The sequence below is a fragment of the Plectropomus leopardus genome, chromosome 13 (genome assembly GCF_008729295.1).
Source record: "Plectropomus leopardus isolate mb chromosome 13, YSFRI_Pleo_2.0, whole genome shotgun sequence".
Lineage (NCBI taxonomy): Eukaryota > Metazoa > Chordata > Actinopteri > Perciformes > Serranidae > Plectropomus > Plectropomus leopardus.
This window is the reverse complement of record NC_056475.1, coordinates 26,377,973-26,404,888: the sequence shown is the minus strand read 5'-3', so window position 1 is coordinate 26,404,888 and position 26,916 is coordinate 26,377,973. Positions and strand designations below refer to the sequence as shown.

Here is a 26,916-nt window from a genome sequence, read left to right as displayed (position 1 = left end):
ATCAGTTCACTCCTTATACTTAAAGAAGTATTTCACCGACATAAATAAGGCCCTTGCAGAAAACCAGGCCACCTATGCAGCAGACAGATGCAAATACTTTAGAAAATGGTGCTACATAACCAGAGGAAATGGAGAAAAAGGTTAATTTTACTCAAGAGGTAGAAAACCTACAACTACGGGAATACTAGGCACCTTTTCAGACCAATGAACGCTCTCGCTGGTGGGTGACCTAAGAAAATGTATGAAACAATCTCATACTACAGTTAAACAGTAACCTAAATTATGTTTCTGAAACCATATGGGGCAAGAAATATGCGACTTAGTAATAGAATCTTGGTTTATATTTGATCAGTGCTGCTTACTTTTATTATTTAATCTTTGTTTTTTCAGCTTCCACTTTCACTGTGCAGGAAACAGTATGGCACCAACTTCCTCCTCAATTATATTAGCAGACAGCGTTTCTAAACATCGTCATAGATAAAGTTTCAAAACATTTCCTTGGCTTTTCAAAGACCTATTTTTTTTTCTTTTCTAAAATACCAAGAGTTGAGTCAAACTCTATTCAAACATTATTTCAATTAGCTAGCATATACGAGGGGAGAGACAGAACACGGTAAAAAAAAAAAAAGAAAAGAAATGTACGTTATGGTAAACGAAATTCTGTCACACATAAGTGCACATTAGAGCTACGTCAAACTACATTTTTTTCTCAATTCATGACTTTTCCAGGTCTGGAAAATGTGATTGTGAAATTTGTGACCGGTGACAGGTGACCCTGGCAATAAGCAGCACAGTGACATAATCTTAATGTGCATTCAATCAGCACTGCCTAGTTTTACCATTTGATCAGATTTCGGTTCGATTTTGAGAGACAAAATGAGGATTGATCTAGCTAGTACTTTTGTGTCCTTGTGGCAGGAAATACGAAAATGCAGTAGTACAGCCTGTAGTTTGAGCAACTGCCAAATGACGTAAATCATGTCATTTGGTGGTGTTTGCAGAGGCAAAGGGGGGATATCTAGGCACTGGTTAGATGGAAAGAAATTTACCACAGTTCATCTAAACATGCTGCCCACAATGTTATGTTATAATTTGTTGCCATCCTTGGTTGTATGCAACCTGCTTTTTGTGTTAGCTGAGCCTTTTGGTACCTTGACAGAATATTACATTTGTCATTTTCATTTTGTCCTTGGGACCAGTCAAGAGTCTATGGCTGTTATGTACAGTATACACTGTAGAAAGTGAGGCAATCAAGCATCGAGGAGATCTATCTAACTGTGGCAGAGGCGTCATTAGGCAGGCGTGCCAACTGGCCACGGGCCACTTCAATAAATTTGACAGCAGCCGCTTCCCCGTTCCGCCTCCTGTCATTAGACAGATTACCAGGAGAGAGAGATGACACCTAATCACATGAAATACCCATCCTTCTGTTGCAAACTGCCCCAGGTAATCCTGAGACCCTTTTTAAGGCTGGGAATGTGGGTAGTTTTATCACCCTGAAACCGCAGGGATGTAAATGGTTATCTGTCATGATGCACGAGGATGTGGGCACTAACCTGGTGCTCTTCAGGCTCCCCTCATCTGACAGGGTCTTGGTGGAGCCTTTGTTCTTCGAGAGCCAAGACTTAACGCCATCCACGCGGTCCTCCACCTCGGAATCTGTTTCTGTCTCATCCCCGCTGTGAAGAAGAAAGAATTTGTGAGCAGCATCCAAGACTCCAACACAAAACGGCAAAAATATTCATTTTAACAAGTCATTTTTACATATGCAGGTGCAAAAATCTTGCAAATAAGTGAGATAATTCCCCTGGTTTTTAATAGAAATATGCAGGGTTCCCACACATTTTTAACCAATGAATTTCAAGATTTTTCAAGACTTACTTATACATGATATTTTACCGGTTTTCCAGGCCTTCATTCAAGTACATAAAGCCATACGTTATTACACCTTCCAAGGCATTGGTGGATGAGCAAACTGCTAGTGTTTGCTAATTTTACCTGCTTGTTAGACACTGCTGCAGCCAACTTGCTGCATGTGCATTAAGACCAGACCGGCACATATGGGTACTTCACAAACCGTCAAAGCCACACCCCTTTTTGAGGTTAGAAATATGTTTTAGATGTAACTGCAATTTGATGTGTGTTTGCATTATATATATATTTTATTTATTTAAATATTTGTTGAATAGACATATTTGGTTTGTAGCTTTGCCTGAGCCTGAGTGTTCTCAGTGTGAAAACCTTGGTTGAAATGCTACACAGCAGCTTTTTAGCATTTTCCCCATATTTATCCTACTGTGACAGCGTGTTGTCTTCCCCCAAAAGAGGTTGTGGCTTTGGGGATGATGCAATGCCACTCTGGTCTACATTTATCATGTCATACTAGTGACATTTCAACAGTCCTTGGGATTTTTATTAACATATTTTTTATGCAATAGACAAAAAATGTAATTACAAAACTTCGCCAAAATATTCTGTTTATTCCAAACCTTCCAGGCTTGAAAAATAGTTATACTATACTTTTCCAAGAATTTCATGACTGTGGGAACCTTGAATACAACAAACTGCTATAATCTGGTTTGTGCAACATCTCAGAATCACTTTTAGAGGATTTTCTGACGAGAAATGAATGACTTGTTACGTGAATATTCTTTGCAGTGAACCATTACAAGAATCACACAGGCAAAAATAATGGTTAGTTTTCACATATGACAAGCTTTTAGTTAGTAAAGTTAAAGCTGTAATTCTTCTCTTATTATAATAAAGGTCAGTATGATGCAAGACAAACCAGACCTGCCAGGGGCGAGCATGATTATTTGAAAAACAACTTAATCAAGATGTTTTCGACAGAAGTTTGAGCAGACGTAGATGAGCGATCTAGGCAGAGATGAAGCTGTTGGAGGCATAATTAACTTGTTTGGCTGGTTCTGGGCTGCTAGCATCTGTGTGGCATGTCACCTGCTCCCGGTGATTGTTATTGGAGTGGAGCCATGAGACAGCCTCGTGGCCCCTGCGCTTGACATAACAATCAATATACAGAGACCTGTGGATACCGATGAAAAAGCTCAGTAGATTCCTGCCTCGATAAGGTCAATCCTGATTCATTTCAAGTCCATGGTGACTTTTTGAAAATTATGCATCCTGTTGTTTTAGAAGGTTAATGTGACAGGAAATGGTGAGGAATAGGAAAACAGAGCAGTGCGTTACCTCAAAGCCAATACTGCCATCATGGCTGAAATACGTTTAGGAGATGAAGAATTCTTAATTTATGTGAAGACACACTGCCTCCCGATTAGTATACATCTTGAATTCGAGTTTTAAAAAACATAATTTCTGGATTATTTTGACTATAAGACATAATCAGATAAAACATAGTATACTTTTTAACACAGACTACTTTGGGTCAAAGTTACCAAGGACATTTGTTTTGAAACCATTTAAAATTTTTATACAGTCACATACAGTAACACCTGTTGTGTTCACGGTCAAAAGTGACCGGTAAGATTTTGTTTGTTTACAAAGGAAGTTATCCCAAAACTACACTTGACAATTTCACAATATTCCAAATACAAATTATTTTGTGTGTGGAAATCCTCTTTGCAGACAAAGTCATTGAATCTTAGCTCAGTCTGATAAAATTAACTACATTTTTTAGAGATAAAACTTTTAAATTGGTCAAATTTGACCGGAACACAACAGGAGGGTTAAAACAAGAAAAATCTTATTTCACTGTAGAGGTGCATGTAGCATATTGATTTCATGAGTCTCTCTATTTATCATGACACTACTGCTGTGGGACGGCAGCTCTGTGTCTGGGACAGACTCTCTCACACACACACACACACACACACACACACACACACACACATACACAACTAGAATGCTAGCATGGCTAATGTTACTCAACAGCCACAGGTTTAACAATAGAGTCCAACTGTTTCAGATGTTAAGCCCCGAAAGTGAGGCATCATCACAACTACTTTTGTAATTTTCACTTGAACCTGCAATTTCATGAAAAAAAAAATGCCCATAAACATCGCAAATTGCACCGCTATTTTTAAAACATTGTTTTTTTGGGGTTTTTTTTGTAAAACTACAATGAAATTGAGCCTAATCCTGGAGGGACTGATTATAAACTACATAAAACATACTCTGTAAACATATTCTGCCAATATATCCCCATAAATACATACTAGAACTATAAAGCTACACAGACATGCCTATGTTCAGAAGGCCCAAATTAGATTTGCAAGCTTGTTTTTAAACTTGATTTTAAATCATTTTGAATAATCTGTTTATCTTTTCCCCTCTTGTCTGCCCTTTTGCTATTTTCAATGTTGTTTTTTAAAACTGTAAATCATTTAGTTATTAATATGATCTTTTTAATCTTTTGTGTTTACTCTTTCATTTTAAATCTTTAATATGTTATTTATTTTATTGCTCTGTAAAGCACTTTGCATTACCCTTTTGTATGAAATGTGCAATACAAATAAAGCTTTGCCTTGATTTAACTGGTCTTGGTGAGGTGGTGAGATTTGTCACAGGAAATTACATTTTCCATCACATAGTTTTTGGTTTCAGAGCAAGATAGTGTGCTGTATATTAAACACACTGTAGCAGAGCAAACAGTGGCAATGATGACTGGGTTTTTGTAGCGAAGCTGCAATTTTCACTACCAGATCGTCATTCTTGGACTAGCTTATCTATCTGAGCCTCGGAACATGTTGCGAAATGGTTTGGGAAAAATGCTTATAAGGAGCAGGCACAAAATTCAAAGAGGTGTGAGATGACAGCCAGACTGCTGAGCTCTATCATTTGTCCACATACCACACATCCATCCATGTAGGTCTCCCGGTGAACAGTACTATTTTCTTTGTCACCAAGCTTTGTGTCACACATTCAGTCATGTTTCCTCAGAGAACAAAGTGTCCTCTCCGCTCGCTCCTATTTTTCTGGTGGTCTGCCTTAAAGCTTTTTTTTAACACAAGAGAGGTGGTGCTAGTGGTGTGTGAGTGCTGTGAGCAAAGAATGAAAAAAGACTTCAGATTCTTGGACTGAATGGTATTAAGGCTTTCAAGATTTCTAAGAGCATTAACACATTTAACTTTCTCATCATCGACCTTACGGCCAGGCTTTCCGGGGGGAAGGTAATGATGATCCCAGAGAGACTAAATGGCCTGATTATACTATTTTATACAGGAAAACCTGCTCGTTTCAGATTCTGCGAGGTGCTTCATTAGGCAGAAAGCTAAAATTGTGAGTCCAAGTTCAGCTTTTATATCATCCCTTTATTTTCCGCTGCCTCTCTTCTCCGCTGCATGCTAAATACAAGTGATAAACGCCCACCGAAACTAGATAATAGGTTCATTAATACTAGAAAGCTGATTACACATGCTGCCCATTTGTCATCTCTGTGATACTGTGACTTTTTAACATGATATATCACACAACAAAATAGTGAAACCAGCCCACAGCAAAAATAATCTCCCTGTTCCCTTCCTCTCTCTAGCACACACACAAAATAAAAAGGTGGCTTGCAATTGAGTGCTGTGCAAATGGTGTCACAAACGATTTGTCCTTGGCCCCACACTACCAGTTAACCAGTCCTGAGGCTCGTAGATACAAACAAGCCCCGAGAATGTAGAAGTGAACATTAATAGCTTCTGACAATTGGCCTGCACTGGTTGTAAATCTTTGTCACAAATGCTTAGAATCAGCATCAAATCTCATATGGCTTGGTTCTATCAGTTTAGCACTTATGCTACTAGCACCCTATTTTAAGAGTGTCTATTTAACATTAGCTAATTATATATTGACAGAGAAAGCGCTTGACGCATCAATTTTCTGTCAATAAAACTGTAAACTGCACGCTCTGTGAGGTAAAAAAAAAAAAAAAAAAGCAGCTATTCTGTTCTCTATCCTGATGGAAGCATTTACCCAATTTGCACTGCACAGTCCTACATTAGGGGAGAATGGGGTCGGTTGTCACAATTTAAATCAAACCCCTAAAAAACTGCATCCTCAGCCCGTTCTCACTCCAAACTCATCAAATACCGCCGCTTTGTAAGTGGACCTCAGTGTCAGACACCAACGACAGAGGCACCCTTTGTGATGGTGTGATTCAAACCAGCTGGTAGTAGTTTGTGAAACTGCCTGCAACTACTGTATTTGTAAGTGTGAGAAAGTTAATGTTAGGCGGGTGGCAAGGAGGTTGAGGGGTCAAACAAGCTCAGGACTTTCACCCGTGAACCCACCGTCAAAGTCAATGAAGTTAAATTAATAACAACATGGTGTGCTAGTGTGAGTAGCATGCTACACTAATCACCTACTGTATGTCATATGACTTATGTCAAGTGACGTGACTAAACGTTATTAACAATCGTCAAACCAGCCAATTTTTTAATTTTTTTTTTACTTAACCACATATTTTTGTTGCCTTAACCTAATTTGAGGAAATAAATCCAAAATGAGAAGTTTTAGCAACATTGTAAGTTTATTTTGAAAACAACTGCATGTATGTTCAGGGTTCCTGCAGCTTAAGGCAGACTTAAGACTTAATTTTAAGTTTAAGACCAAATTACTAATAACCAAAACTGAAGGACTATTTTATTTTGCCAATAAGTTGATTGTTTCATAAAACATGATTTCCTTTTGTCCAATGAAAAAGTTTCATTATCGATGTCAAATGTTGAAAAAATACAAAATAAATAAATAGAGTGGAACACAAAGCAATGAACATATGATATTCTTATAAAAGTATCTATTTGGTTCACCAACAGAGGTGAAAATGTCTGGAATTTGAAATCTGAAAACTGCTTGGATTCCCATTATGATGAGTTTAAGGAAAGGAATTTATTAAATTATGTTACAAAAAATAGATGTTACAAATTATTTTTAGATTTTATAACACTATATGGACTGTCAAATATTTCCTGTGTACTTGTGACATCCACCCCTTTTGTGGAATTGGTTGTCACAAACAATGGGGTTCATTGTCCCTATGATATTTTAATGAGGAGAAATAAAATGGAGACAACCTTAAAAAAATTTTTTAAAACTTTAAATGTCATTGAAATTTTATCATCAAAATGCAACTTAACACACTCGTGCATCAGGAGAAGCAGAAAAAATCATTCCTATATGTGCAGTTTTCATCCTTATATGACATTGTAAACTAAAAAACAAAGCAATACATGTGACAACCAACCACGAAGCCAATGTGACAGTGTGCGTGTGACGTTCCGTCAAGTTTATGTTGGTGTGTTTGTGTCCACTTCCTGTTTTATTTTGAAATTGATTCTCCTTGAGTTTAGTGTTGCTTTTACTTCCTGCGTTTTCTTGCCCTTGTTTATTACCTCATGTGTTTCACCTGTGTCACTCACATGTGTGTTGTTAGTAATCAGCCCTTGTGCTTTTAAAGCCCAGTGTTCCCTTCATCCAGTTGCCAGACTGTCATTGTGGCCACTGTGTGTTCATGCTCTCCAGCCTTTCCCCCAAACGTTTTATTTTCAGATTTTTCAAATTACTTCGATTTATCGGCTTTGCTTCTTGTGTGATTTCACATATTTTTCTGACCTTGCTGACTGCCTTCACATGTATAACCCCTGATCTCCTACATAAAAATGTGGATCTGACAAACTACTTTTTGGTATTTGGTGCTTTTCTCTGCAACAGACTTTGCACTTAATTGTTGCACAGAGCCTTGCAAAACAAACTGAAACTATAGCTCTCCCTTCCTACTTTTTTAATGGTAATAGCTGTTTTTATTTTATTTTGTAAAAGCCTAGAAGAGAAACACTAAAGTGTTTCATACATTTTGACAATTTTTCAATGAAAGTGTGTAGGATTTATAAGCATCTACTGGCATTAAGAAATTAGCAGTGTCGTGCTGATCAGCACGTCATTTCACGCTGAATTTCTATTGGTTGGTTAAGTCATAACAGCAATCACACAGTAAGATAGTCATAAATTTCTGACATTATCAGAATTTTATCCCAGGTTGCCTTTGATTGCATAATGTGAAAATAGCCATACTTGAACATCTCTTACCCTCTTACTATGCCACATAGGATCACTATTTTTTAGAGCCATGACCAAAGATATCGCTATGTTTCTTTCATGATGGTCATCTTTCATCTGGGACAGCCCAAAATCACACAGTGTATACCCAGCTCAAGTGGGGAAATCTAATAAATGTAACAAGCCCTTTCTCCCCTATGTGCAAATCCCATACTTTAATATAACCTGCTAAAGTCTATAAGGGGAAGCCCAGCTTGAGATACACTAATTCCACTTATATTATCTCCCCCATACAATAATAATAATCCAAGCTATTGTAACCTCTGTTTTGAAGCATTGAGCACAAAAATATTGAATAGTAATGTAAATCATCTGGAAAATCCACTTCATAATTAGAAGAAAAATCATCTCCTCCATTACTGTTCATCCATGCTGCTAATGCAATGATGTCGAAGGAGGGGAAAAAAATGCAATTAAATAAACAAGGAAGCACATTTCTCTTGTCCTCACAAAAAGAAGAGCAGAGCAGCGATACACACGGTTTGTCTGATTAAAAAGGGGCATCATGCTCTTTATAAGCATATAAAGAGCATGATACTATGTCTCTCTGAAGAAGCAATCAGAGGTTAAAGCTAGAAATTATGGACGGGTAATATCTGCTACAAAACTGAAGACTACATTCCTTTACTACGCTCTGTTGAAGGTTTAAATTATTTAACATGCCACACAGATTCCTTTCACTGTATAAAAGCTGCGAGAAAATGGGATTCAGTCAGTCAGAAGAACATAATTAACATTCACAATCAATGGCTACACATTTTACAAGCAAGACAAGGTGAACATTTGTGTTTTTAGTTAAATGTTTCACAACACTATGAAATGAGATTGAATTAGTGGAGTATTTGCATGCGTGTAAATCAACAGCTGAGCTCTGGGTAAAAAAAAAGAAAAAAATATGGTGCCATCACTGTCTTGCAACACTTGCTGACTGTGCAGCTGTGGACTGACAGAGTGCTGCAATCATTTCACAGTCACTAGCATCGCTCACACAGTTACGCACCAGGTCCTCCAGAGCACATGTTACTCCCACCATGCTAAGTTTGCATAAAGGACACATCATCTCTTTATGCCATACTTTTAAAATTTAAATTTTTAAAGTGGTAGCTCAGTTTGTGGGGGATCTCACATTTTTTAGACTAGTGGCTGGAGAGCTGGCAATTCCTTAGTTTGTTTTAAGGTTGCACTATAGCAATTTCAACAGAGAAATCTCAGTCCTCATTTGTCTTATTTCTTGTCATATGTAAACCAAAAGGAAAGAACTTAACAAATAATTACATAATAATAATACCACTAATTGAAGAAGGAATCACTAGATATGAAACGATACGATATGATGCAACACGATACGAAACAATATTGTCACCATACTTTGAAGCGATTTGAAATGTTTAGTGATATGATGAGTTTTGGGCTAACATATATTATTATATATTGCACATAATATTTTTTAAACATTTAAATAATTTAGCCACAGGAAGTTTTAAAGATAAAATTGTATCACTTAAGCTATTCTTACTGCTAAATATATCTAGTGGACTGAATAACCAAATGGTTTTTTTTCTTCCAGCAGGCCACCCAAACACTAACTCTTATTTGCATTATTAATAATTTATATAATAATAAAATTTGAAACTTGGCACCTGTGTATCAATGCAATATTGCCACACAAAATATTGTGATATTATGCTGTATCTATTTTTTCCCTCACCCCTAACGCCTACCAAACACTCTTTATTTCCCATCCAGCTCCTGGTGGAAAATATTAAACCAAACTCCCTTTAAGAAATATGAAATATTAAGAATTCCTTGTCAGCACAAATACAAAACTCTAAAAACATAAGATAAAAGGTTTCATGTGTCAGCAGTTCTCTGTCTGAATTCCCTCTCTGTTTACTGTTGACCTGGTTTGCTGTATCCCATTTGGTGCTGGAGAGAGCACACCTATTGGTTGTTGACAGTGTTTACATCTTTGAACTTCAGTATTTGCATGAGCCAAGAATAAAAACTTACAATAATATTAAAAATGCTTGATTTTGTTGAAATGTCAAGACAAGAAAAAGATTGACGTAGGGCAACTCGGACTGAGTTTTAGCACCATTTTACACCAAAGGATCAATATCAAGGAGGGACGCAGAATGATGAATGATGTACATCTCTAATGATTTTACTCCAACTTCTGAAATTTGTCTGCAACATTAAAATTGCTTGATAATCTCTTTGAAGTAAGGCTGGTGAAAACAATCAGTACAACAATTCTTATTTAAGTGATGTCATCCAAACTCTAAAACAACTCATACTGGAAATCTGCTTAAATATTAGTATTTTTGATTTCACATGAACGACATGTTAATCTGCAGCAAGTTTTGTCATACAAACTCGATGAGTTACAGACTTGTTGCATGTGCTCTGAAAAAAAACAGCAAAGGAGCAGAAGACAGATGAAAATCAGTCGTGCTGAGTGCAAAACAGCTTTAGCCCGAGATCCATATGAATGTATGATGAAGGTGTATGATGAAAATATTCATTGGAGACAATGATGCAGTATTACCGCAGGTCTGCAACACTTAGCAGTTTTTCATTTGGGTCATATTTTCTACAGCAGTGAGACTGGCTTAAAGGAAAAAGCAGGCGTCATTTAGAGAGGTCGTCTGTTTATGATTCTAGTCTGTTTGTCATCAGATATTTCAAATAAGTTCTTTTTGCTCTGAAGGTGGAAAAACAAGCCCTGAAATCTCAGATGAGGCCGACTGTGTGCAGACACCTCCGGACACTTTCGCACAAAACAAAATGAAAGAAAATGAAACGCCGGGGCCATCCTTTAAGCGCAGCTTTTATCAGAGATGTATGCTACACAGACGCAGCTTTCCATTCTGTTTAAAATTACTTCTCCTCACAGTGTTATTGTTAACAACACAAATGCAGAGGATAAGGAATACTGCATTATTCTCTCTGTCCTGGTTGAAATGGGTGAGAAAAACGTGCAAACAAACATAATGACAGAAACAAAGGATGCATTTTCTATTCTCACGTTTTGTTCTTTCTTTTCTGATATTTTGTCACCATGTCTTGCAGACTGCCAGAAGTGTGGAAAACAAAAAGGGGGGGGGGGGGGGTGGGCAAGGGGAAAAACAGAGAAGGTGAGATACACAAACAACAGTGCGAAAAAGAGGTCAAAATGAGATAACAGCAAATAAATACTTTTACACTTACACGCACACATAAAATAACTATCCATTGTAAAGCAGTGACTCGGTAAATCAACTCCTGCTGTTGTCGGCCTCAAACAGATCCTGTGTGTAATGTCTTCTTTTTTTAGAGAAGTCTGCATTACTGCAGTCGGTGTTTACCTCAGTGGGCTCGGAGCTAGCATAACCCCCAACCCCTCTGCGAAGAGGGAAGAGGTAACCAACAGGGAAAAAAAAAAAAAAAAAAAAACGCGCTGAGACAAAAGATCAGAAGTATTTGCAGAAAAGACAAAGTGTAGTGTGACTCACAGAGTACAAAAGAAGTTAGAGAGAAATTGATGTAGGAAGGCGTGGGAGATGGAAAATGAAAAGATACGAGTTGTGACTGACAGGAAACCAAAAAAAAAAAATCTGTACTCATTTTCTAAGTTTCTTGCAGCAAGATAACTTGTGCCGGTACGCATGCCTCTGCAGTATCCCCTCAAGCACACTACACATCTACTGAAGCAATCGTATCATGTTTTAGAGAAGGTTAGAGAGGCACTGTACCTGTTGATTAAGTCATCATTGTCATCACTCTCCATCTCGTCCTCTATGGCAGCCTGCAGGTCACCTATCCTCTTGAAGGCCAGCTTAAGGTCCACTTGTAAGCTCTGATTTGCCGCCTCTAAGCTCTCGATGTCCATTTCCTGGTGAATGGATCACAGCACCGTTACCTCCTCTAGTGCGAACTCCAGTGAATCGTATCAAGCCTCCAAGCACCTCGAGAGGCCTTACCAGTTCGTGCTTCTTCCGGCTCGCCTCGGACTCCTTCTTCGACAGCTCTCCCATTTCTTCTTTCATGTCCCTTATCTGCCTCTGCATGCGCTTATTCTGCTCCTTCTCCCTGTTTTCTGCAGCGATGCGTTGGTTTCTCTCTCCTCTGTTAACTTTTCGAGATTCTCCTTCAGACGACCCACCAGGCTCTGGGGAGGATTCGAGGGGAACTGAGTGAACTTATTCATACAAACATCAAATTTGGACAAGCAAACAAACATGAGTCTAGATATCAACTTCAATTCTGAATATCCTGACTGTTGTCTTTTCCTGATTTAAAGACGGTATTACAATAAAGTGATGATGCTTTTTACAGTAAATCTGTTGTTTTTCCAGTTTCCATCCCTCTTTCATAAATTATACTTTATTTTATTTTTATTACACAAACTGTTTTATCTGGTCTTAGCCTAAATTTATTTTTATTAATATTATTATTATTATTATTATTATTATTAGTAGTAGTAGTAGTAGTAGTAGTAGTAGTAGTAGTAGTAGTTAGTATACACAGTATTACTTACTTAGATTACACTGAATCTTTACATTTCAACAACACTGTGGTTCGGTTTAGGCAAAAAATTATGTGTGCCTAAAAAGGTCACTACAAAATATCTACATTTAGTGTCTAATAGCAACTGGAAACAAAGCTATGACTTGCCATATATATATATATATATATATATATATATATATATATATATATATATATATATATATACTGTGTCACTTTAGAAATGTTGAAATGATACATATGCAATGTGCAAATGTAAAATAGTTGTGGTTTGCAGAAACATATAATGCCAACATCTTATTTTGGTGACAGATCTGTATTATTTGCCTTTACCCATGTAGTAATTATATCGACCTAACTTATGATTATTTATCAAAACTTTTACTGTTTAAGTATATTGCAAAAGCAACACTAGTCAACCCTAAGATATTGTTGCAATATTTATAATGAGGTATTTGTGCAAAAAACATTGTGATATTTTATTTTTTTTCTGTATTACCCATACTAGCCCATCACAGTTGGTCTCTTTGAAGCATGTAAAAATGCAGATTGTTTGAGCATTACACTTTTATGAGCTACAAATAAAAAATATTTTAATTTCTTGCCAGATGCTTTTCTTAACCAGCGATTCAAAAACATGGAGCTAAGCAAGGGGCGCCATACAATCATCCCTACTTCTTGTTAAATAGAATATAAAATGTCCAATTTGCATTTATAGTGCCACAAAGCATTACATTTATGACACACACACGAGGATCGTCTCACCTCCAAGCGTTTGATCTGTGTCCTCTCGTACTCCAGCTTGGTCTCCAGCTCCGGATCTTGGCCTCTTGACGGCACACAAGAGACTTTTCCACCATGGACTGTTCCTGGAACTCTAGCTGACTCTGAAGCGAATGAAGCTGGAGGAGGGACATACACACACATACATACATGTAAACACACAATCGCTCCCAGAGGAGCAGCGCTGACTGCACACAACCTCCTTGACCTGCGCTTTCCCACTTCCTCTTAAGCAAGGATAACGGAATACTGATGTTATGTGTGTGTATTAAAACTAAAATTAATGTTCACTTTTTCACCCTTCTTGTGTAAATTGAATCCGCCTTGGTACATGTAAATATTGTGCATCCAGGCTGAATAATGAGCTCCAGATAAGCCCCCCAATCTACCACAAATGGTCAAAAGAAGAGCTTGTGGTTCAGGCTGAGTAACACCCAGTCACAGTAATTTCACAGGCTTTTGGAAAGAGCGTCGCTTCATGCAAAGCACGTTTGTTCCATCTGAATCGTTTTCTCATGACTGATAAAAGGAAAAGAAAGATACGTCACAACAAAAACCCGGCCCGAGAGGCAGCATGGCACCTAATGGGGGACTTTGCTCTGAGACAAGGAGGATTTGGAGCTCTCCTTTGATATTACTAAAGAAGCTAGATTTCCCTCCTACTGGGGATGAGATAACCACTTCAAGGTCAGACGCTTTAGATGGCTATCACTGCTTTCTCTGGCAGGTTTTAACAATGCCTTACAGCCTGCTGCTTGTCTCTAGCGGAGCCAGAAATATTCTGATGGGTGGGCCTTGCATAAAACTGAGTGGACCAAAGTTTTGGCATGCGTATAGCTTAATCTAATAGAAACAGGGTCTGCTGTTAGGGGGTGGCAAGAGCTCAAGTCTGTCCTTTAGTGGAATTACATTTGAATCACATTCTGTTCAAGGCAGATGGTTTTATTTGTTTAGTCGACTGCATATCAACACTTAAAGAGGGAGACAGCAAGTCCGGTTACTCTGAGCCGGAGCATGTGTGATGCACATGCAAGCTATGCACTAAATAAACGAGCTGAATTGAACCACGAGGACATTTATCAGCAAAGAAAATTGGCATGCATGGAAAATTGGCACACGTGACATTTTAGAGGTTATCCTCTGAACAAATAGTGCTCCATCAGAATACACTATTATTATAAAAACGCTATCATTATAAAAGCACTGTTATCAACATAGACCTGAATGCATTAACCTTTTTACCTCGTGAATCCACATTTATGCCAAGCCTCAATTATTAAGCTGAAAACTCAGTATAGCACAGTATACAGCCAGTAAACCATTCAGTGCAGAAATAGGTGAAATTATTCATATCATTCAAATCCAAAGCTGTTAGAGAGTTGTGATGTAGCTGTGCAATGTGAACATGTTTACAAGGATAATGTTAGCATGCCTGGGTTTCCTACATTGATTTTTTTGTGCCACCACGAATTGATTTCCTATCTTTGGAGCTGGATTGTTCATTAGAAGCGCTATCGGAATATATATACCGCTTGGTTATGAATTGCATCACACTCCCGGAGCATAGTGTACTCTGATCAGCTCTGATCGCCACACGTAGGTTCTAATTCTGTGGGAAACACTGCATGCTGATGTTTAGAAGGTATAATGATTACCATCCCAATTTAGTGTTAGCATCCTACCATTAGGAAATTAGTGTTAAACTGTGAAAATGAATAATTAAGTAAAGTAGGAGTCCAGCTGAAGCAGATAGGAATTTTACAGATACACTTTTTGTTCACAAATCAATTCAATTTTGATCTGATGATGGTGAAAAAGGGTTGGAAAATGTGAGATGTTGTTAAAGCCACAAGATATGCAATGCAAAAAGATAACAGAAACATATTTTGGATTATTCTGACACACAATGGAATTGAGATTTATGTTGTGATTAAAGTGACAATGTTAATTTTTGCATTTCATTTTCACAAAATAAATGAATAAAATAATAAATTAAAATGATGATGTGATTTTTGCTCTGGTCTGTACCAAACTGGTATGTTCCCTAACATCTGGAATGTGATTTGAAGGTCAGGGCATCTCTGCAGCACCACAATGCCTCATTTATAAAGGCACAGCATGTTGTCAGATTACCTCTCTCTTGCACTTTGTCATGTTGCAATTTTCATAGTGTTTCAATTGATTGTGCAAACCTATTCATTGCAGTTCATCCAGAAGGGGAACATGAGTGTCCCAGTCAGCCATGAGTTATTGGTGATAAATGTCAATTTAGAGGGACATGCATTGACTGGCAAGCCTGCAAAAGGTGCCCCACATGCTCTTATTAGATCTCTATATGCACAAAGGCTCAACCAAAACAAACATTAATCTTCACAATGTTTGTGACTTTAGTGGCATCTAATTGTTAGCGAGAAGAAATTAAACGTCTCTCGTGTGCCAAGCGTGTTAGAAAACTACAGTAGCCTGAAGCAAGTGTTTCTGAGTTACTGTAAAAACATGGTGAACTTAGTGGGAGATATAATGACTCACTCTAAGGTGTTGGGAACATAACGATTCTCAGTTTCAGGTGATTATACACAGTTATTTATATTATACTCAATTTCTGCAAATATATGTCCCTAATAATATACACTGGACCTTTAATACATATTAAAAGCACATAGCTACTGCCATTACTCATGCCGGAGCTAAAGTGCCAGCACAGCATTTTGAAAATATAAGCAATGGACTTTTTACAAACTCTGCATGAACACAGCACAAACTCCATATGGGCAAAGGGTGTATTTATAAATCTATATGTGTATAAAATGCTCATGTAGAGTATTGCAGTTGGAACAACACACCGAAGGCACACAAGTACATGTTTCAAGGCCACTTGTCTCTGCATGGTGGATGTGTGCGAGTGTGCAAGGCAACTAGCAAATACCAGAGTCACATAGAGCAGAGTGACATTTCAAATATGATTTTGCTGTTGCCTTCTGTTGTGAGGCCCTTTGTTCATGTGTGAAAACAAAAAGACACCTTTGTTCAGAGTATTTCTAATCATATTTGTTTCCAATTTCCAACCTTTTTCATTTCAGAGACTCTTCTGTTAAAAATAAAATGACGCATTGGCATTTGGATGACAAACAAGACCACAAATGAGATAAACTGCTGAGACAGACGCTGCTGCTCCAAGTGGAGAGATAATCGTTGAAAGGACCGGAATGAGTGCTTTCATTTTATCTAATTGGTTAAACCACAGAAACAAGCCGCTGAGTTTGTGTACATGACCCTTGCTTTAAATATGAGAGGTAAAAGAACAATTCCTCTGCTTGACTCTAAAACTTGATTCCTACTATTTAAATGCAAATTGCATTGTGATTTTGAGAAGAAAGCTGTCACAGAAACGAAGCAGGGTTGGGTTTTTTTGGTCACAATAATCAGAGAAACTCAGCAAAAAGCCAAGGTCTAATCAGAGAGAAGTGTTGAGGCTCGGGCAGGGAGCGGGCAGGGTACTGGCAGGCAGCTATATGGTGCTTTATGAATACTTCCTTGTACCTTTTCTTGGATCTCCTGCTTCTCCTTTGTGGCTTCCTCCAGCTGGGCCTGCAGGTCACTGATCTGGCTCAGGTCCCTGGCAGACTGGAGTACACACAAAAAAATGCAATGTCAGAAAAATTTGGGTGTGTATGTATGTGAGAGAGGGAGAAAGTGTGGCAATGTATGCTTCAATTACCTGTATAAAAACACATCCTTTTTAACCCTTTGAAACCTGGAGTGACATCACTTTTCTTTTGATGCTTTCAGGCACCTTTCAAGAGTATTTAAACCTTTTGAACCCTGAGAAAATTGGTGCAACTTCTTTCAGAAATGGGGGGAAAAGCAATGAGCAGATGGACAAGAAGTGTTCTGCAAATTGCAGGAAATTTGTATATTTTATTTTTTAATTTTTTTAAAAGGAAAAACTATATTTATAATTATTAGAATTATATATTTAAAATTATGTTACGGAATTTATATACATTTTTAAGCTCTTTTACCAAGTCTTGTTTGCCTTGTTTGTTGATTTTTACTCTTTCTTGTTTTTGTTTTTTTTTCAGAAAACAGGTGCGTAGAGGCAATAAGCAGCTTGGCAAGAAATGTTCCGTAAATTGCAAGAAATTAGTAGATTTAGAATTTTTTTAAAGCTATGAAAAACTAGATTTACAATGATCATGATTAAGTCATTGAAGTTATGTTTTTATTTTTTATTTAAATTATTTACTATTTTTTAACTATTTTTTTACAAGTCTTATTTGCCTTTTTTGTTGTTGCTGTTTTTTTTCCTTTCTTTTCTTTTCCTTTCTCTTTAAACTTGTTTTGTCTTTTTTTTAATTTTCACATAATTTTCTTGTACTTTTTACTAATATTTTGCTAATTTTGGGGTGCTTTGTTCTTTTGTTGCTTACTGCCTTCTTCCAGTGTTTTTGAAAGAATCTAGTTTAATGTCAGTGGCTAATGAACATAATATGTCCGTGCCAAACCATTTGTCATGTGATCTGCTGCAGAACAGATTGCATCCCCCCAACTGCAGAACACACACTGTGTTTAGAGGGGAATATGTCCTCCAAACCTCAAAGCCACTCTTCTTAAAAATGTGGACAAGAACAGAATGTTAATGCCGACAACTTTTCTCAAACTAAATACAATTAAAAAGTCCAAATAATTAAAGGAATTACAACAATTTTGTCTGATCTATTTGTGAGAATCAATCAATTCAAGAGAGGAATTCAAAAACCTTATTTCCCAGGGATCCAAACTGCTCACCAAGGCATGTTGGGTTACCTGGGCAACAGCAGCTTTGTGTTTCTTCATCAGCTCATTCATGTCCTCCTGATCCTCCTCCATACGAGACTGCAGGTCATTCTTCTCTCTCTGCAGACGGCTGACCTGCTCCTCTAACTGAAGGGCAAAATTAGCAGAAAACACACACAATTGAGTATAGAACGACAGGATTTATTCATGAGCTGTTGAATATGATAAACGGTCATTAGCTGGCCAGGCCGTGGCCGTCCTGGAATCTCATCTGATGGCAATGAAACACAATCTGGACAGAGTTTCTGGCTGCAGGATGAGACCAATTGGAGATAATCAATTGGCTCATTTAGGCAGGGAAAAGTGCAGCCAGTGCAGCATACTGGTGATGTCCTATTTAGAGTTCATCCTGTGTTCAGGGAGGAGAGAGACTTGGGGCCCTCAATATGCATTCTCTAATCTGAGACATTTACAAGACCTTCCCTTGCCATAAATGCAGCAATTAACAGGCAAAGCACAGGCGCACGGCACTGTGTGTGCCGTCCCCAGAGACACAAACATCCTCAGTCTACGAGACTGACATGCAGGCGGTGCTCTCATGAGACAGCCATTAATGAGCAGATGGAGAGAAAAAAAAACAGTCGACAAAGCTTATTTATCCATTAGTGGAAAATGTTGAAATCAGATATATGCCAAAGGGCATTTAACTTTAATATCCCACCATGGCTTGGTAATGCATGCATATTAATGTTAGAGCCCCGCTGCATTTTTAGAGTGTGAATTTGATAGGCAAAGCCACCCCCCCCCCCACCATTAATTAAACATTGTTTGTTGTTTTGGGTTTCATTTGCTCGCAAATAGAGGGATGTGAAAATCATTTACATAAAGTTTTTTTTTTAATCAAAAAACTTTTTCTGCATTACGAGAGGAAAAAAAGGTATTATATTATCTATAAATGTGTGTGATACTATGCTAACTATTCATAATGAGCATACAAAGCTTTTTGTTTTAGAAAGAGGTATGCATAATATATGCCGGGCTGATAAATAACCAATGATGGGAAATTTAAAAAAAAAAAAAAGGACTATTATTTTTATTCCAATAATAAAATTATAGCCAATAAATAGAGCCAATAACACAAAGGCAAATATCTTTTATTGTCTTGGGGCAGCATCTATGCACCCAGATACAGCGGGTAGCTCTACACCATTAAAGCTGATTTGCAAGCCACTAATAAATAAAGAGAAGAAGAAGAAGAAACAAATGCAGCACACTGACAAGCAAGCAAAACATGTCGTTTTAGACATGGATGGAAACGGCATGTTTGAGTTTTAGAGGACCACAACACAATTGCGCCACGGCTTCCTAACAGTTGCTGTGAGGAAAAAAAATTGTAATCACAATATTTTTGCATGAGAATATCATATCGTAACAAGTATTTTTTTTGTTTGTTTAAATTATTACTACTGCAAAACCAAATTAAACTTTTTAGTAGGCTACAAGACTCTCGGAATGCAATGCGTGCTCCGGGCACAGATGGAGCAGTGGAAGACCAGCTGCAGTGAAAGTGAAACTTAATCACTGATTGTGCTGGGTCTAAAAGTTTGCGCTCTCAACTATGTAGCAGCTGCTTCTCTTTTATTAGTCAATCTGATCTGATCTGATCAGCTCTGACCCGATTGACTGATCAATTATCCACAATGTGGTAAACTTAAAAAAAAGGAAAGAGGAACTTAAAAAGAGTTCCACTGGTGCCGCATTCATGGACCCGCAAAAACGTCCAAATTTAGAGAGAGGGGACACAGAATGATGTGTGCTGACATCCCCCGTCGTCACCTGCAGCCACACATTTACCCCTTTCAAAACAAAATTAACCCGTGCACGAAGGTTTTTCCAAACACCGCTAATACCGCTAAATATAGGCAATCGACTGCATTCCCACTGCCTCGGAACACACCAGTGCAGCACACACTGCAGTCTGCCTTTCTGTTAGCTTTTGTGTGTGCATGTGGAGGTTGTTTAGTTGGTGTGTCCTTGCAACATTACAGACAGATCGAAAAATAGGTAAACAGTGGACAGCAACAGCAAAAGAGGTCTCTGAAAACTTTTCAGTGGTTTCTTCTCTTTATATATCTTACTTATTCAGTCTCTCTGTCAAACTTGGTGCAGCAGACTTGGAATAATGTTGTAGCACTGTTTAAGAGGAGATTCTTATTACATGGGAAATGCTGCTTAGATGTACATAATCTATAGGTTGCAAACTCCTTTCTAAAATACGAAAATGTGAAATAATTTGTTATATTATCGGTATCAGCTGAAAAAAATCTATATCATGCATACCGTGTTAGAAACATATGCAGAGCTGATTGGCATTCAGCTTACTCAAGTGAATAATTGGAACAGGATTAGTAAAATTCCAGTAAACGTTATATGTTTCACTCTGAGGACACAAATAGCGTACAAACTCACCGACAGCTTAGTTTTGACCACATCCTCCATTTGAATATGCAAGTCCTCTATTTCAATCTCCATGCTCTTCCGAGCCTTGACTGCTGCTGCGGAAGTGAACTCTGACTCCTCCAGCTGTGAGAAACAGGAGGAAGGAAAAGGCAGCGGGGAGGAGGTGAGGGACAAGCATTAGTAGGCCAAGATCAAGGATCCAAACTGAATATGAAGAAGAAGGGGATTTATTAACATGTGCATACTCTGAGAGTAGACCAGGTTCAAAAGTGTACTTTTTTGTATCAGTATGAGACACAGTAGAGTGTTTGATGGGGTGCTTTACTTGATTTTTGAGTTGAGCGATCTCCCTCTTGCTGGGGGCGTTACTCTTCAGGTGGTCCAGCATAATCTGTGCATCAGCCAGCAGGACTTTGGTTCTCTTCAGGTCTTTCTTCAGCCTCTTCTCCGTCTCCACATCCCTCTGACTCACCTAAATAACAAAACCCACCTTTTCTAGACAGTATTGTTACACACACTCTATATTTCTGTCCTCCTTGAAAACCCACAGCACCTCTCCAGACTCCAGAGCAGTTTCTTTGCAATGAAAAGAAATGGTGCGCACTAAATCGCACACACTTAACTGCACTGACAGACACCAGAGGCAGAGTGATGGAAGTACCTGGTCCTGGGCGTTGAGCAGTTTGGACTCCAGCTCTCGCCTCTCACGCAGCACTTTCTGCTTGTCTTCATACTCCTCTCCAGCTGCACCTCCATCTGTTTCAGCTGCAGGACACATGAGCAGAGTGTCAGGATGCACAAACAGACGATCAGTGATAAACAAAGTCAGACATAACAGCATCCACCGTCCTGTTAGACATGGCTGCTCTCGCACGTCAAAGACAAATGGGTCCCCCTCTGAGCGGATCAGCTTGCCTGTAAATCCATCACCAGAACTGAATATTTTATTTCTCAATTTAATACAGACACAAATGAAAATACGATCTGTATTCTAAACAGTATTTTTTTTTTTGTTATTAATATGCATGTACTGTGTTGAGTGGATGTTTAGATTTTTAGCCCACGTTGTGCTGGATATATAATATATGAGGCAGCCTCTGCAGTGTATAATCCATCCATATGATAAAAATTTTTTTTTTTTTCCTTCTGATGAATGCAGCATATTTGTATACCACATGGGACACAGTCTGATATGAACTTGGAATAAACAGTTCAAGAACTTATTAAGTTGGGCTATGCATAAATCTCTAAGGACAATGAATTTCAAATACGTTTGGATGTTTTTTTCTCACTTCTGCCTTGAACAGAGGACGGCGCTTCACAGCAAGATTTGGGGTTAGCAGGGTTAACCCTTTGATATAAGTATAAAGCTGATTCACTCATTACCGGGATAAATCACCAGTTACACTGAGCAACTAAACTGCTTCACATCAAGTTAACTTTAGAGGATCCAATCGCATCCATAGAATGCAAAAATAATGGATGTAGCTACAGTGACGTCACGCCATTGGCTTTCGGAATAGCGTTTTAAAGCAAAATATCTTTTGGAGCCAAAAGTGGCCATATTTGCTTTTACTTGTTTCTTGGCTCAGGCCTTTGATCTTATTAATTACTAGTTCAGGATACAGAACTATATTATTTACAGGACAATTGTACACACATACTGTATGAGTGAGAATGAGCAGCACCCACCTTCTTACTGCAGGAATGCCTGATCTCGTCTACCTCCTCATCCTTACTCTCGATTTCTTTCGAGTGGGTCTGCCTCTGCCTCTCCATCTCCATCTCAAGCCGCAGCTTAGCCTAAGTACAAGACAAGGACGCACACATGAAACAGCACATCAAGTAAACGCAGACACAAAAAATAAAAAGGAGCAAAAATCTTTGGTTTTTGTTCCAGAACGAGAATTCTGCCATCTGTCAAAAAATAAAAGGAAGCTTCTAATAAAATGATTTGTTAACCCTTTAACACTTGGACTGGCATCACTTTCTTTTGTTGAGCTGCATTCAGACACCTGTCACAAAGCATTTGAAACCTGAGAAAATTGTTTTGATTTCTTTTAAAAACAACAAGCGATGAGTAACTCCCACAAATTGAAAAAATATATATTATTATAAAAAAAATACATTAGGTGATGAGGGAGGCAGGATGTTTAGATATTTTTTAAAGGAAAAAAAATTATAAAATCATAATTCTAGTTATTATAAATTTAAAATTATGTTACAGAAAAAAAATTAAAAATCATTTTTTTCCTCTTTTTCTTTCCAACATAATTTTCTTCTGTTTTTTGTTGTTTTTTTTTTTTTTTTTTTTTTGCTTATCATGTGATAAGTATCTTGCTGAGTCTGGGTCATTACTTGTTAATTTGCTCATTGCCTTTTTCCCATGTTTCTGAAAGAAATCCACCCAATATACTCAAGTTTCAAAGGGTTAAACATACCTAACTGAATCACATAAAAAGCAGCTTTTAGTTGTAAAAACTCAAATATTTTACCATACTGGTATGAAATAGCACATCTGTACCACCCTGTACCTGCTCCAGCATCTGGATGGTTCCAGCCTGCTCGTCCAGCTCCTCCTCCTGGTCTTTCGCCTTGGCCTCAAGGTCACGGAGCTGCTTCTTGACCTTGGCCAGCGAGGCCTCATCCTTCGACTCCTGGGAGGACAGATCCTGCAGCTCCGCCTCCAGCTGCTGCACCTTCATATTCGCCGTGCACAATTCACTCTCCTTGTCCTGCAGGCGGAAGAGACACAGTGAAGCGCACATCTGGACCAGCCCAGTTATGTCAAATAAAAGCAGAGAGAACAGACATGCAGTCCCAGAGAGAGGACATCAGAGTACATTTGAAGTAGGCACTGTAGTGTAAAGTAGCTTACCTGCAGCTGCTGGCGGAGGTTAAATATCTCACCAGTCATTATGTCTTTCTCTCGAGCCAGCTTCTCCCTCTGGCTCCTTTCTCTTTGTACCTCAGCCTGAGCCTGGTTCTGCTCCAGGTCAAACCTGGAACACACACACAGATACACTGCTCAGCAAAATGTCGATTGTACAAAAGACTAGAGTTCCATGAGGCTAAGCAGATACTTTTTTTTTATTTGCCTCCGTGGGGAAATTGGTTTGCAGCATAATCACAAAGGCATTTCATCACAATATCACAAAGTCAAATATTGACATGTTAAACACAGAAGTCACTAATAGGCCACAGTGCATAGGGGATAAGCTGCTAGTGCATTACAGGTTTAAAAACTTAGAGGGATAATTTGAATGTTTTGAAGTGTACTTATACATTGTCAGTGTATAACATTAGGTGTCAGGCAGCACACGCCCAGTTTGGAGAAGCAGGCAGGAGTACCATGACGTAAGCTAAAAATATGTACTGCTTTTATAAAGATGTTAGTAAAAAGTCCCCCAAATGAGAGTAAGTGCAAAAAAGAAAATTGAAATAAAAAAAGAAAAGCTGAAAGTTATCTAACAAAAAGTGCTAAAAGAAAATAAAAATTATTAATAATATTTAATATACTTTTTTTCTTTAACATTTTTAAAATTATAAATATAAGTGTCTGAAATTTGTTTGTCACCTATTAATATAAATATAATATTATTTTTTTGGATGTCTTTGTCCATGTACGTGCTGTACACTAATTTGTGTTGTCATTTGACTCATATATTCATAAATCAACTGTGGCTCTTCAAGTTTATTTTATTATTCATCCAAATAAAGGTTGACCAAGAGTCCAATGTTTTTTCTTTCCACATCACACAATAATTGAAACAAACTGGTGTTTCGAAGCAGCAGTAGACTAGCACTTCAAGTGTTCAGGGAACTAAAATGAATAAATAAAATGTTTTTGTCAATGGAGTCTGGTGGTTTTGACAAGATCACAGATGGAGAACTAAAGTCATTAACAGATTCCCCAGAAAGAGCTGCCTACAGCGAGTTAATGCAGTGAAAATATTATAAATATAGGCTACATTTAAATCGATATTGAGTTTTTGAGGTGGGACTTTATTTAGGAGGCTAACATGTATTTTCATCCAACTCTCCTAAAGATATAAAAACTATCCCTTCAATGGCTTGTGGAAAAAATGAAAACGTGGGTCTATTTTTAGTGAATAGACCAGGGGGGAGGGCATTATTGTTGCCCAGATGGCAACAGCATCATAGTAATCTGCCGTGTATCTGTAATTACACAAAGTGCCAAAATGTGCCAATTTGCGAAAGGCTGAGGGCGACAGGAAATGCAAGAGAAAAAAACTACATTAAATCATTTGTCATCATATATTGCCATGGTTTTGTGAAGTGATGCAAATTATTTGTGTATTAACATTTTAAAATATTAAGCCTTGCTAACTCAATATCTGAGGACATCGTGGACACAGAGCCCGGCAACAGCTCAGGCACCACCTCTTATTTTAGCCCCGACTGCTATCCCCTTCTATTAGCCATCAATTTCCTTTTGGGTTGTAATAATGTGCAAAATGTTTTCTTCAATTGTCTGGGGCAGAAGCACTTATGGTTAGTGAACTTAACAGCTAAGTGTTTCATGCTGTCAGCTCGTTGTAATTCCCTGTTTTTCTCTCTGAAGCGCAGCTGAAAATAATTTCACCCACAGAGCATCTTCAATTAGCCACAGGGGAGAGATCACATTCTGCCACAGCGATAGCTTCTCAAGTGCTTAAAGTCTGAGTCATTTTCTCAGCTAATGCAATTCCACAGATTACAGAACATCTCAGTCACTATTCAAATTAAAGAAAACGTTAGTGTTCTGCCGGGGCGGGTCAGAGTGTCTGCACCCGGCCTTTCAAGGAGAAAAGAGCAATATGTTCTCTGTTATTTAGTGTCTCTGAAAGACAGAAAGACAGAGAAATAGACGGATAGATAGCCGGCGAATGAAACTGACTTCCGCTGTTTCTTCTCCAGATCATGGTTGCGGCTCTGCAGGCCCTCCAGGTGAAGCTTGGTGTCCTGCAGCTCTGCCGTCAGTTTCTGGCATTTCTTCTTCAACTGCTGCACAGAGCGCTGCACATCCTCATTATCTGTCTGCAAATCAGCCAGCTGCAGTGTGCACACAAACAAACACACACGTTTTTATTATTCAGCCATGAGGTTCAATATATATCATTATTATATTTACAGAACTAGCTGGCCACAAGTGTGCAGCAGCCAAACATTAACCCTTTGATTTCTTTTGAAAACATGTGGGAAAAGGGCAATGAGCAACTTTGGAGAAAATGTTTCGCATATTGCAAGATTTCATTTTTATTTTTTTATTTTTAAGGGAAAAAGGAAAAATGTCCTGAAAGCCATATTTATAATTATCCTAATTATATTTAGAAATTATGTTACAGAATTATTATATTTTTTCAGCACTTTTTTCAGGAAATTTCCTTGTTTTTTGTTTGTTTGTTTTTTTTTACTTAGCTTTTTTCTTTTTTGTTTTTGTTTATTTTCAGATGGTTTTCTTGTAACTTCTTACTATTTTTTTGGTAATTTTTGGATCATTTCTTGTTATTTAACTCATTGCCTTCTTCCCATGTTTTTTGAAAGAAACCAAGCCAGTTTACTCAGGTTTTACATTGTTCAAATAATCTTGAATGGCTTGGTAATTCAATATTATAAAAAGTTCCTTGCCCTTCTTTCAACATGTCGTTTGCTCTGCTGCTCCGTCTCCAGCTTCTCATCAAACTCTTGCTGGAGTTTCTTTTTGGTGAAGTCCATTTCACGAATGGCTCGGTTGTATTTTATCCGCCACTCGCCTCCTGCAAGAAAAGACACACAATTCAGAAAATGTCTGTGTGACATTTTGGGTGTCTCCTGCCTTTAATGCGGGTCTACCACAGATGGAAAAAAAGCTCAGAAATGATGGATGCTGTGGATTACAGGGTGTGCTGTACTTACTGCGATGGCTATCATATTCAAGCACTGAAATAATATAATCTTTCAGGAAATAAAACGCCTTTCATCAAATCCCGGCCGTATGAGGTCAAAAAATTGGACAGGAAGCTACAAAGCAGACTCTGCATTTCAGCTCTAATCTTGGATAAACCTGAGGTAAGAATTCTGAGCACACCACAATAGTAGTTAAAGAAGGACATGTCTAAGTGGCACTTTCCACAGTTCTCTAGCCGACCCTAATTCTGGAGCTGTCAGAGGCTATCAGAAGTATAACAGCGGCCGGGCAGATATTCAGGTTCAGGTTCATTTCCAAGCCTTATCATTTTAGAGGCTGTCCATTTCTCCTTCACATACCAACACCAGCTCCTCCATCAGTACTGCTCATTAGCATATATATAGCATAATGACAACTTG

At 38.1% G+C, this 26,916-nt stretch overlaps 1 protein-coding gene across 1 annotated transcript in view; it reads right to left on the bottom strand.

Moving 5' to 3' along the window:
* Window positions 1-26,916, bottom strand: part of LOC121952334 (unconventional myosin-XVIIIa-like) — an 86,557-nt gene that overhangs the window by 4,398 nt on the left and 55,243 nt on the right. The window contains 18 exon segments of the mRNA XM_042498940.1: window positions 1,557-1,679; window positions 11,108-11,152; window positions 11,814-11,953; window positions 12,042-12,173; window positions 12,176-12,229; window positions 13,354-13,406; window positions 13,409-13,490; window positions 16,912-16,995; window positions 18,178-18,294; window positions 20,617-20,730; window positions 20,933-21,079; window positions 21,269-21,348; window positions 21,351-21,372; window positions 22,300-22,410; window positions 23,142-23,342; window positions 23,486-23,609; window positions 25,508-25,662; window positions 26,239-26,366. Coding sequence (XP_042354874.1) covers window positions 1,557-1,679; window positions 11,108-11,152; window positions 11,814-11,953; window positions 12,042-12,173; window positions 12,176-12,229; window positions 13,354-13,406; window positions 13,409-13,490; window positions 16,912-16,995; window positions 18,178-18,294; window positions 20,617-20,730; window positions 20,933-21,079; window positions 21,269-21,348; window positions 21,351-21,372; window positions 22,300-22,410; window positions 23,142-23,342; window positions 23,486-23,609; window positions 25,508-25,662; window positions 26,239-26,366 — 1,912 coding nt within the window.